We start from the raw sequence: 12385 nt of genomic DNA, 5'->3' as shown, positions 1-12385 counted from the left end.
TTTCTTAACTCCTTATCTTTATTCAGAATAGTTCTTATATTACACAAAATATCAATGTTGTAAGAAAGTTTCATCTTCATACAATCTTCAGAAGTGAACATAAAGCTACATTTCAGTAAATTCTACTTAACTAAATCATATCATTATTCACTATTCACATATTTTCTGACGAGGGGTTACCTCCATTCGGAGGACTTGGGGTGGAACTCACAGAGCTCAATGTTTCTTCTTTCAACTTCAATTTATTTGGGTCTTTCTCTTTTTTCTCCTTGTTATGCTTATGCTCATGTTTGTGCTTATGCTTATGCTTGTGTTTTTTCTTATCTTTCTTCTTCTTTTTCAACTGTAAAAAATTTCAATCTTCAATGCTGTCAAAATTTTAGTTGAATGGATTACCTTTGTTGGATCATCTTTATCTTTTTTCTGTTTTTGTTCTCCGTCTGTCTTGAACATTCCTGGTTCAAAGCCTACGGGACCACTCAGACCCATCCCGGGTAAGGAAACTGAGTTGTCAGAATAATACTCTTGTTTTACTGCAACTGTCTCACTGGCCTCAACATGTAAATCTAAAGGCTCATCCTGTAAATAAATGAAGAAATCAAACTCAACCATATTGAAGAATAATAGCATATTATGATGGCAATATCTTTATGTTCAGAGCCTCTGTGTGTGACCATGAACTTTAATAGACTAGAACTAGACAATTGCTCATAAATGAGAAGTGATTAATGAATGTTGGATAGATGAGTGAATAATGGGTCATAAATCACGAGTGATTTATTAATGCCATAATGCTCAAGTGGACAGATAGATTATAAATCTATCGGACATAAAAATAGTAAAATCTAACCTTCATCAACTTTTCATCTGTCACTATAACGTCTGTCATCATATCGACTTGTTCCTCTATAACTACGCCACTGGATAAATCTTTCTGTGATGATTCAATCATGGATTTCATACCGCCGATAGAAGAAGCAGGTGACTTCTCTCTTTTAAAAACAGATGTTGAAGGTTTCGAACTTTTCATCGACTCTGCATCAGCCCTATGCCTTTCCAGGCTGAAAATGCCTTCCAATTTTGGATCAGGCAAACAGAACGGTTTCTTGTTTCCATAGAATGCATAATAGATATCTACCATATCGCAACGTAGACGGGAATCATGGGAGAACAATCCACTGAAAAGTTTCAAACTTCAGATTGAGCACTGAAAAACCGAAAGATACTCACTTTATATTGGTCCAAAGTCTTTCAACTAAGTCTGGTTTATCCAGCTTATGCCTTTGTGCTCTCCTGAAGGGAGGACTTTGAATCAGCATTCCAGCAAGTTTGTGCTTGAGACCAGGATATGGATCATTTTCTAGAAGATCAAACAAAAATTCCAGATCCTCCATTTTACCATCTGCTTGGACAAAGTCAACCAAGCACTCCAGGGCAGCTACCCTAAGATCTAGAAATATTGAATGAATATCAGGGAACCTAAATGTGAAACAATATATATAAACTACTGTTGCGAAATTGAAAACTGAATGGACATGTTTTTCATTCCAATATTAATTCAAAGCTAGAGTTTCATTCAATGAGGGAATGTAACATGAAGAAACTAGTTTTTTTTCAGCTTCACACCACACTCTGTCTCCAACTAATGGTTACTTGATAGGTCTGTTGTTTTACCCTCTTTTTATGTTTGATTCTATTCTTCTGATTCACTCCAGCTTTGAATGGAAATAGCCAATTACAACTTCTTTTCAAAGAATTGATAAATACTGGCCACAAACTCATATACTTACCAATATACTGGCCATATGAAGCATAAAATTTAAACAGCACAGATTTACTGGGAAGATGTCCATATTTTTGGAGATTCCTTATGGCTTTCAAACATGCACAAGATACCGTATACCTATAAGATGGTAACACTTTTTCTAGATTTAAATATCTTGTTATCTCTTCTAAAATCAATTTTGTATCTGTACTTAAACTTTCAGATGTTATTGGAGCTCCTTGTTGGACAGCTACTACAGGCGTAACCTACATTATAATAATTCAGGATTAAGAAAAAAAACCATATCAGTTTGACAATATTACCGTACGACCCAAGGCTTCCACTAATGTTGCTCTATAATAGTTGTCGCTGTATCGATTCTTGGAATTATCGTTATATTTGAAAAGATCCAACAGAAATCGGACAACTTCCGGAGGACATATTTTATGTGCATTCCTTAAACCGGACATGGCCAGTGGAATCGTTTTTTGAAGGAAATAATGTTGAAAATTCGTGAAATTATTCTGTTTTATGATGTGTGGTGCGGCGAATGATCCGAAAAACTTTCGGAAAATAGCAAGCATAGCAGGCGGACCAGCCCAATTAGCCACCATCGCATTGGCTACCTGAAATCAATATCGACAAAGTACTACTTTTATTTAGTGACACCGAGTTTTTCGCGAATAGAACATTTTCTGTTGAAATTAAAATCGTTCGCAAAAACCCATAACTGATGAGCAACAAATTTCTGAGAAGCTACCTGAAATTCCAGTAAATTTTAAAAAACTCGAAAACGGCTGGATCGATTGTGATCAAATCAATAAGCTTTGTCAGAATGTGCAAAACCTTACAACGATAGATTAGAAATTGAGAACTGTAGCGTGCCCATGACCATTTTTTTTTTTTAATTTTTATATCTTCCACCTAAATCAATAGACTTGTAACATACACACATACAGACAGAATTTTTTTTTATAGTTTCTTAATCTACATCACATATCTTCCGAAAAAGAGTTTCGTGATAATTTTTTTCAAGGTGGCGCATATCAAGTGCCTATAAGCTTCGCAGAGGCTGGCGTTTGTTAACAAGTTATCGACATACCTTGGTGAGACATTGAGCAGCCCTGCATCGTACTTCCCAGTAACAATGCTCATTCTCTATTGTATCTGTTAAGGCCATTCGTGTAGGAGGAGTAGGATATCGCTCAAGAGCAACAATTGCCTCAATTTGGGCTGTCACATCTCGTTCATGTCTAAGTTGATACTGCCATTGGTAATCTGGCTGCTCAATAACAACAGACCTCAAAAGCGTCATTTCCGGATCCAGTCTTATCCACAGCACTGGTGAATCACTTCAAGGAAAAAAAATTACACTTAGAAAAAAGAAAACTGTAGAACCTTACTCCATTGCACTCAAATCCATGTCCACTTCTTCTCCGGTACATAATGGAATTTTTTTCTTTTTATTTCTTCTACTTTTAGAGTGACAAGTGATGTCAGCTTTTACAACTGTGTTTTCAATTTGAAGCGTATGTTTGAAGGTACCATCGAGTTCCTGAAGGGTAACCAAAAGGGGACCTACATATTTTCTTATACCTAATTGTTTAGTGGCATCTTGACGTATTTCTAATTCAATTGTATTCCTAGCAACAAAAGATTGAGAATAATGACTGATGCAGAAATCATGCATACATACAAACCTTTTTCTATTAAAATTGGAAGTCAAATGAAACTTCGCATGACCACCAGTCCTCACCCACTGATCTATAAAAACGGCCATATCTTTTCCTGTTACCGTGAATATTGCCTTAGTAAAGACATTGGTGCTGATTAACATGTGGCCCCAGAGGCAACTTCTTATTTTTTGAGTGGCAGCATTCATAGCCAACGATAATTGCTTATTGAAAACCTGGAATATAAAATAATTTTCATTTTATAATTCCTTTGAAATGAATAAGTATAAAAACCATCATTTTGCGTTAGGTAACAATCAATAAGCATGAGAATTTTTTTATGTATAGGCTCAAAATTAATTGATTTTCCTGTATTCACCTGAAGAAGTAACTCTTGCCCAATCCTATGCTCCAACATTCTCATAATCAACATGGACTTTTTGTGGAGAGCCTTCACGTACATGGGAGACATTGTGTGAAGATTTCTAATTGAGAAATAAAATTTTTCCTCTGGTTCATTACTGCTACTCGTTTGTGGAGTGTTTACCCCTACAGGAAGTGGTTGAGGTGGTTGGCTAGGATCTAAAAACATCAAAATGTGTTAAAAAACAATGCAAAATGTCTTGTGAAAAAATGCAAACCGATTTCATACATTCTGTAGGCCTGACAGGTCAACAGACACATAAAATAAAATACTCACCTAACACAATACCTCCATATTTCTCCTCATATTGCACAACTTCAAGAAGCATATTCTGTACAACTGCCCTGTAATAATTATTTCCAAAACTCTTTCTACAGTACAGACCGCAAAGATATTGGCTGATACCCTTATTTAACCACATATCAGACCAATTTTGCATCGATATGAAGCATCCAAAGAATTGCTCTGCAACAGCTTGGGCCATGATCTTTCTGGTCTCAAAAACCTGATCAATAATGACACCAGAGTGCAAAAGATCTACTCTCAAAATACTCATGCTAGCATACGATTTGTAATCCTCATCCGCCTCATCAACAAACACTTGTTTATAACAACTATAAGGATATCTAGAAATCAAAAGATCTGTGATAGAACGATTGTTGTCTATAAATTTCAATGGAAGCCACTACTTTTCAAATTCTCAAGTGAATGAATTTTAAAGGAAGTAATAAACAAATGCATATTCTTTTAAGGGATTCACACAATATAATATTTTAGCTTAGGAATGACAAAAGCTGCATCTGTTGTATGGTTGAAATATTGTGAGCTCTACCATTCTAAGAAAAATGTACGCTGTAATTCATCCCAAATATGCATAGGCACTCACCTATTGGACATTGTCTCCTCATAAAACTCGAAAGCTTCATGTACATATCGTGAAGTTACTTTCAACAGGGGCATCAAATGAGGTAAACAGAAATGAGTAACTTCATGCATGAATGGATCAACAAGAACTTCGAAGTGTCCCACAGCCAACGAGATGTTTGGTGCGCAAGTTGGTACATTCAATGTATAATGATAAGTTTTTCTTCTCATATCTGGTGTAAAAACAACTTCAATGAGATCACCATTAGAAACTGCTGTCATATCCTCATCTACAGTAAATTCTAACTTCCAAGTACAAACTTCAGCATAACTATCCACACAAGGAAACCATAACCTTGTTGAGTTTTGGTGACTATGAGTGAATAAATGAGCGGTTTTCTGAAATATTTGAAATGAAATCATAATAGTAAATTATTCTAAGATAGAATTGTGTTTACTTCAACATTTGTTCCTTCTTTCTTTGGGGGAACAACAAAATGTATTCCACCCTGTGGCTGCTCAAGAGAAAACTCTATTCCAACCCTTAAAGCTGTACCTTCGGCTATCAAATGTGTTGCTTCAGGTGGCACTGTTATCACCAGTTCCCCTGCATTATTATCAGGATCTACTTTCAAAGCTGCATTCAGGTGATGTTGGGAAAATTTCTCGATACTTCTCCTAAAAATAATTGTAAAAAGCTGATGACAGTGATAAAGGAACAAAAAAAAACGTACGTTTCTGAATCTGATTGACAAACATCAAGGAATGGGTCAAAGTATTGAAAGTGGGCTTCATATTCTTCATTTAATGTTACTCTATATATACGACATTGTTTTGCGTTAAGTTTGATTTGTCGTAAGTTATTTCGGTCAGGAACAACAGTTAATTCTACACAACCCTGGAAAACACATTATCGATAAGTTTACTTTATTCAGATTTTGTTTTGCAACTTACAATAATACTTTTTCTTTCGAAGCTTATCCCTGTGAGACTCACTAATTGATGGGCTGTAAAGAAAATAATACCTGATAATGATATAGGTGATACTCTTTAAGTATTTTGATAATGAATGAAAATACTTATAATTTAAATGGACGGCAGTTGTCCCCAGTTCGTTCGTTATTCATGCTGTTATATAAAATCTTTACAACGCATTTTACAAAGGAAATCAGTTGAATTATTCTGAAAATTCTAAAGCAAAATTCAAATTGGACATGTTATTATCATAGACCTATAAAACACATGGACGCGCCCTTTCAGTGAGTTTCAATAGCCACGAGTGCGGCCAACATGAGATGGAGCTAGTATGGGCAAGATGGTATTAATTTCCGAGCTATATTTGTATATTTGCGCCCGTTAGAGATAAAAACAAGTACCTATAATCGAATATAAAAAATTGAACGAATATTAGTATCATTTAGATTGCGTTTAATGATCCAATTAGAACTAAAGAGCACAATTTTTGCTTTCGGCAACTATTCCTCGGAAAATACAACAGATAAGTTCATGAAAAGTTTGTAAATAAATTGATTTGAATAAAAACAATTAGGCACATTTTAAGCCAACACAATATTCTGATTTCTTGTTCAATATCTGAAAAAATATTTCATTGATCAATATTGATCAAAAGGTTGAAAAATAGACATTACAATCAGCATACTAATTTTCTCTTCTAATCTCAAGTGCTTCTTGAGTATTATTTTAGCTAGATGAGAAAAGAATTGACATACATTTATTGATTTGAAATGAATAATTCAACTATGATATAATAAATCGATTAATACATTCGAAGTTACTATACCTGTGAAATTTCACTTTATCTGTCTTTTCAACTCATTTCGTACTATTAATTGCACTCTACGAGGACACCATTATTACTTTCATAATAGAAAAAGGATACGACATTCAAAGTTGATCTAAAATTGATGAGAAAATTCTGAAAATTTCAATAAATACAAAGTGCAAACGAATGTTTTGCCCATACTAGCTCTATCTTATTTCGGCCGCACCCCCTCTCTCTCTACGCCGTGTCCATGTGTTTAATATGTCTATGGTTATTATTTACAATCACAGATTACAGAGATCTGACACTGACGTTGACAATTTTGACATACGTCGACATCAGACATAGAATAACTTTTCTCTTCTTTTTAGTGTGGAGACTACCCCATACGTTAATTTATTGAGTGTACTGTTTGCGCTGTTTGCTTTATTATGATTATTATGAATAACCCCTACGAAATAAATCATCATTGAAAATTAACTAAAATGGTCCGAATTTTTGAATTACGAATTGAAGAAGCTTCCATAAAAGTTATTTAAGTAGTAGCCTTGTTTATATAGGGGGTTATATAAACAAGGGTAGTAGGTCGAGGATTTAAATGTTACTAGGCGATATATAATTTTCAATATTCTCAAAACTACCTCGAAATCCTACATTTTTGCCGGAGTTGACTATTGGTTGTTTGTCCGATTAATTATTCGTCCTCAAGAATGTGAAACCAAAGATTATAGAGACTACTCTATAATCTTTGTGTGAAACTATGTCTGGCCTAAGAATCACGCTCGCACTTCGCACTGGTCTTTTAAACAAAACTCAAGAGTTGAAAATTTTGAAAATATGAAATTCATTTATGGAGCAGTCATTTCACAGATGAAATATTGAATTAATTTTGTATCATATATATATCTTTAGAACATACATAATATATTCCCCTCGCACATCGATGATTGCAAAGAAAATAAATATACGGGGAAAGAATTATTGAAAATGATCTTAGTGTGAGGTGAAATGAATTTAGAAAATTAATTGAAAACTTCAATTTGAGAATTGAATACTTCGAAACTTAGAAAGAAAAAAGTGATATTTCATGAATATATCATGTAAACCAATGAATTAAGTTGATAGGCCACATATAACAGGATTCGGTTTCGTAATATACAGGATGTAAATGAATAGGTAGTTGCGAAAAAATTCAAGCGGTGTTTGCCCCTTGGGAAAAGGGGTAGGTTTTTCACTATCTGTAAGAGCGAGAAGGCAATAAAATTTTTTTTATTGGTTTTCGTTTTCACCTACACCCAGTGAACTTTGTAAAGTTAGAGTTCACTGCCTCAACCTAATGTCAGCATGTTACCCGCTTTCTAGAAACATTCAAGTTCGAAAATAATTCCAGCCTGTGCCTTTCACGCTAAGTACCTGTTGATAAATTATTGATTTCCTCAAAATCACAAGGAACACCACCAATCTTTTTTTCTGACTGCCTTCTTGCTACCGTAGAATGTCTGCTCAGTTTCATTTTTTTCAGTTATCTGGTTTCTGAGGATGAAATTTAATTTCATGTGCCATCCTTAGGGAGCAGTATCTAAGCAGGGGCATCAGATCAAAAAATAAATTGATATGAAACACCTATATATTATTTTTCGACAAGGAATCTCCCTCCAAAATGTTTCGCAACATTTTATTTACACCCTGCATTGGTGGTAGAGCAAGGTGTCTGAACCAAGTGCCAATTGTTCATCTGTTACTTTCCAAAATGTTATTTTTACAAATGTATTCTTGATGAACAATAAACTGATTTTTTATTATTATTATATGTTGCCTTTCAAACGAATACTGAAATTCAATTATACCAGAGACTCTGATTATACTGATGTGCAGTGGCGCACCCAAAATGATATATGAGTGGGACACATAGTTGCATACCTGAAGAAAGCAGCACTGCGTAGGCGTTTTTATAAGCTTTTTAAGAAAGACACGATCAGTATTTCTTCATATACAGGATGTTTTGTAAAAATATGTACTGTATGTGATGTCATTCTGTGGTAAAGACATCCTCATGATGAAAAACAGATATTACTATATCAAAAATCATTCTGTGTAAGGACATGAAATATTTATTCTTTAAATACATGTTCATGGAAAAGACAATTTTTTATGGAATACAATTATTTCCATATTCAGGAACTATCTGCTTATGTCGTAAAAATCCCTCATTAAATGTTAGGCATTATTTGATTATTTATTAGAGAATTTCAAGATAACCTATTTCCTTATGCTTCTTTAATTTTACGGATTTACTAAAAGTAGTTCTCAAGTGTACTCTTCTGAACATATTACTTTTCAAGGAAAAGTTTCGACGAATATTATTTCGAAAAACCGATAACAAGAAGAATATCTTTAGAAAAGTGTAACTCACTCCTTGAAAACTACCCTTGAGCCCGTTAGCAACAGCAGAAAATTCTCTAGAGAATTTACTCGAGAATTCATGCGCTGTGAATTCTTTACAGTTACATACGCACTTTCGGTAGAATTCACAGTTCAGTTGCATACAAAATAATAATATCCTGTTTTCTCAACAAAATTTGGTAGGGAATTCTCCAAACTATCAAAAAAGCATGAGCGAATAACGTATCATTATCGTATTTTTGAAATTTTCGAGTTTTATCAAGAGCTCAGGAGATTTTACATTTTACCAAAACTCAGCTGATTTTTTTTGTAGTTTTGGGCATTTTAGGCCCGGTTGTTCAATTCGTGATTGAAGTTAATCCTGGATTAATTTTGACACTTCCGTTCAAATCTGTCACGTTAATCCACGTGACAACTTAAATCTCGGCTTAAACCAGAATTGACCAACCGAGCCTTAGGGGCAGGCACGATCGACAATTTTTAGCTTATCTGTTAGAATAGTAAATACTCATTCACAAATTATGGCAAAATGCAGATATGTCTAATCGAGCTTTTCCGCATACCAATTTAACGGAAAATGGGAATTTTTTTGACATAGCAACAATATGATGTAGGACAGGAGATTTCTAATCGATTTTCAATTGTTTTATCTACAAAGGGTAGCAGGAGAGATAAATTTTTGTTGTTATTGTTAAACTCCTATTTTACCTATATTTTCAACTCAAGTTATAGATGTATATGGAAATGGAAATCATCGAATTAATTTTCTTATCCTTAATTTTTTGAACTTGAGAAAAAGTTGTTCAGGAAAAGATTCAAAACTTGCTTCAAAACCCGAAATGGGAAAACTAGAGTACCTACCTACTTCGAATTAAGAAAATTATTCTTTTTCTATTCAATTCCCACAAATTTTCTACTGTTTTCGTTCCTGCTCAATTGATCGTCTTGAGTGGAGATGTATATGGAAATGGCACGTACTTTTAGCTTTGAATTTATTTTGCGAGGTACGTATAGTTCACTAAGATGTGGAAACATTGTGATTGTGAACATTATATTGAGGATGATACTTTAAAATTGAAAATGGTTCCCGAATTGAATAAGTCTACATTTATTGAACAAAAGCAAGAGAATGATACGAGTATAACATGAGAAGGGGTTTCCTACTACTTCTTCAATAATTCACCTTATATCATCTACGACGAAAAGGGTTCTGAAAAATGTATTCGAAACCTGAAATAAGGGAAAGCTTGAATTCTTGGAATTAAGAAAATTATTATCCTCGCTATTCGACGCAAATTTCACACCAATTTTAAATCCTCTTCAACCCTAAATATCGAAATGAGTGAATATCAGCATTCAATTAACTTTGTGAACATCTATGGTGACTAATGATTTCTACTGTTATTGTTATTGAGAGATAATCGACTCGAAAGGTGACTATCGAAAAAATTTCCAAAAAGATGGAATCAATAGAATAATTCTCAAGACCGAACGGCTGCATCGAGCTCCATAAAATTTTCAGATTTAGTACTAGAAGAGTTTTCCTTTCAGAATTTGTATCACAATTTCATCTAGGGCTAGGGTCATTGTTATTGAGAGATAATCAACTCGAAAGGTGACTATCGAATAATTTTCAGAAAGATGGAATCAATTGAATAACCGTCAAGACTTAACGGCTGCATCGAGCTCCATAAAATTTTCAAATTTATTACTAGAAGAGTTGCCCTTTCAAAATTTGTATCACAATTCCATCTACGGTTACTGTTATTGAGAGATAATTCACTCGAAAGGTGGCTATCGAAAAATTTCCAAAAATATGGAATCAATTGAATAACCGTCAAGACCGAACGGCTGCATCGAGCTCCATAAAATTTCCAGATTTATTACTAGAAGAGTTGCCCTTTCGAAATTTGTATCACAATTTCATCTACGGTTATTGTTATTGAGAATTAATCCAATCGAAAGGAGACTATGGAAAAATTTCCAAAAAGATGGAATCAATTGTATAATCGTCAAGACCGAACTGCTGCATCGAGCTCCATAAAAATTTCAGATTTATTACTAAAAGAGTTGGCCTTTCAGAATTTGTATCACAATTCCATCTACGATTATTTTTATTGAGAGATAATCCACTCGAAAAGTGACTCGAAAAATTTCCAAAAAGATGGAATCAATTGAATAATCGTTAAGACCGAAGGGCTGCATCGAGCTCCATAAAATTTTCAGATTTATTACTAGAAGAGTTGCCCTTTCAGAATTTGTATCACAATTCACAATTCTATCTGCGGTTATTGTTATTGAGAGATAAAATCCACTCGAAAGGTGACTATAGAAAAATTTTCAAAAAGATGGAATCAATTGAATAGTCGTCAAGACCGAACGGCTGCATCGAGCTCCATAAAATTTTCAGATTTATTATTATTATTATTAGAAGATTTGCCCTTACAGAATTTATATCACAATTCCATCTACAATAATTAAAAAATGAATATGTTTGGCATTGAACGGTATGTTCAGAGTGGGGACCTAGGAGAAGGTTGAATATTCTTAAACTCCGCAGAATCATTAAGGAATTAATATAAAAATATTATTCCGGTGATGACATCAAGAAAAAATTCTTCAGATCGAATATCAGGGTATGATGTTCTTCACAGTGGTGCAGCCAAGATTTTTTTTTGGGGGTGTCCAACACCGAACGATTCGATCGATAATGAGATTCGGCGAAAGCTTCAATGTTATTTGTAGGAAAAAATTTTTGCTATCATGAAAGGATGGCTGCAGCCCCAAAACTCCCTAGGTACGCCAGTGGTTCTACATCTTTAGTGAGGAGCACCACAAAATAATACCAAGCCATCTGCGATGTTAGAATCATAATAAAGATATATTTCATTGTATTATGCATAATAAGGATCACAGGCCAATGCAACTTATGGAGCTATTCTATAAAAAGAAAAGATTCTTTAGGAATTGAAAACTGGGTTCGGAGAAGCGGCGAAAGATGTAGATAATCCAGACATTAGGAACTTAAATTTGTAGTTTTCATCATAGAGAAATTGTCTCTGGTTTTCATGTTACCCGTAAAAAGAGCAATCTGCTCCATTCTTGGCCTGTTCTCTGGGGATTTAGTGCACTTGAAGTTGGCATTATTTTATCCGCGAGATGTACCTTTTTATGTTTTTATGGAAATTTTTTTTGGTGAACAAGGCAAACTTATTATTAGGTAACTTAAATTGATATGCTGCATTGTAGGGATACTATACCAGTAAAGTCAAGGTAATAACAATAAGTTGATCTGTTTCTTGTTCTTTAGAAACCGAATTCCTATTCAGAATTAGCCTTTCCTCCTAAGAAGCTTACCAAACCGAGCGGTACACATGCTTTCTGTTAAGTGACTTAAGTCTGTGTTTAAGTCAAGAAACCAGACAACACTGCCCATGTGAACTCTCTTCCCCCAATCCAATCCCACTCAACTG

General features: G+C 34.3%; 1 protein-coding gene across 1 annotated transcript; it reads right to left on the bottom strand.

The window, feature by feature from the left end:
- On the bottom strand, nucleotides 1-5944 carry LOC123314514 (transcription initiation factor TFIID subunit 2). Its single transcript, XM_044899842.1, has 16 exons — nucleotides 5810-5944; nucleotides 5681-5735; nucleotides 5461-5624; nucleotides 5185-5404; nucleotides 4749-5125; nucleotides 4139-4488; nucleotides 3818-4020; nucleotides 3466-3674; nucleotides 3169-3408; nucleotides 2868-3117; nucleotides 2089-2391; nucleotides 1791-2031; nucleotides 1231-1450; nucleotides 851-1178; nucleotides 397-579; nucleotides 1-343 (listed from the first exon to the last, which is right to left on the bottom strand). Exons 1-16 carry the CDS (start codon nucleotides 5851-5853, stop codon nucleotides 155-157), a joined length of 3576 nt encoding a protein of 1191 aa, XP_044755777.1. The 5' UTR covers nucleotides 5854-5944; the 3' UTR covers nucleotides 1-154.
- Between the last annotated feature and the right edge of the window lie 6441 nt (nucleotides 5945-12385).

Source organism: Coccinella septempunctata, chromosome 5, assembly GCF_907165205.1.
Source record: "Coccinella septempunctata chromosome 5, icCocSept1.1, whole genome shotgun sequence".
NCBI lineage: Eukaryota > Metazoa > Arthropoda > Insecta > Coleoptera > Coccinellidae > Coccinella > Coccinella septempunctata.
This window is presented reverse-complemented; position numbering and strand designations above follow the sequence as displayed.

What these genes read in the sequence shown, in the direction of transcription:
- LOC123314514 (XM_044899842.1), bottom strand. Translation starts at nt 5,853, where the DNA reads ATGAATAACGAACGAACTGGGGACAACTGCCGTCCATTTAAATT. An exon ending in ATATGGAGGTATTGTGTTAG is followed by an intron (nt 4,021 to 4,138) that starts GTGAGTATTTTA and finishes TGATGTTTTTAG; the next exon opens with ATCCTAGCCAACCACCTCAA. An exon ending in ATGGATTTGAGTGCAATGGA is followed by an intron (nt 3,118 to 3,168) that starts GTAAGGTTCTAC and finishes TTTTCCTTGAAG; the next exon opens with TGATTCACCAGTGCTGTGGA.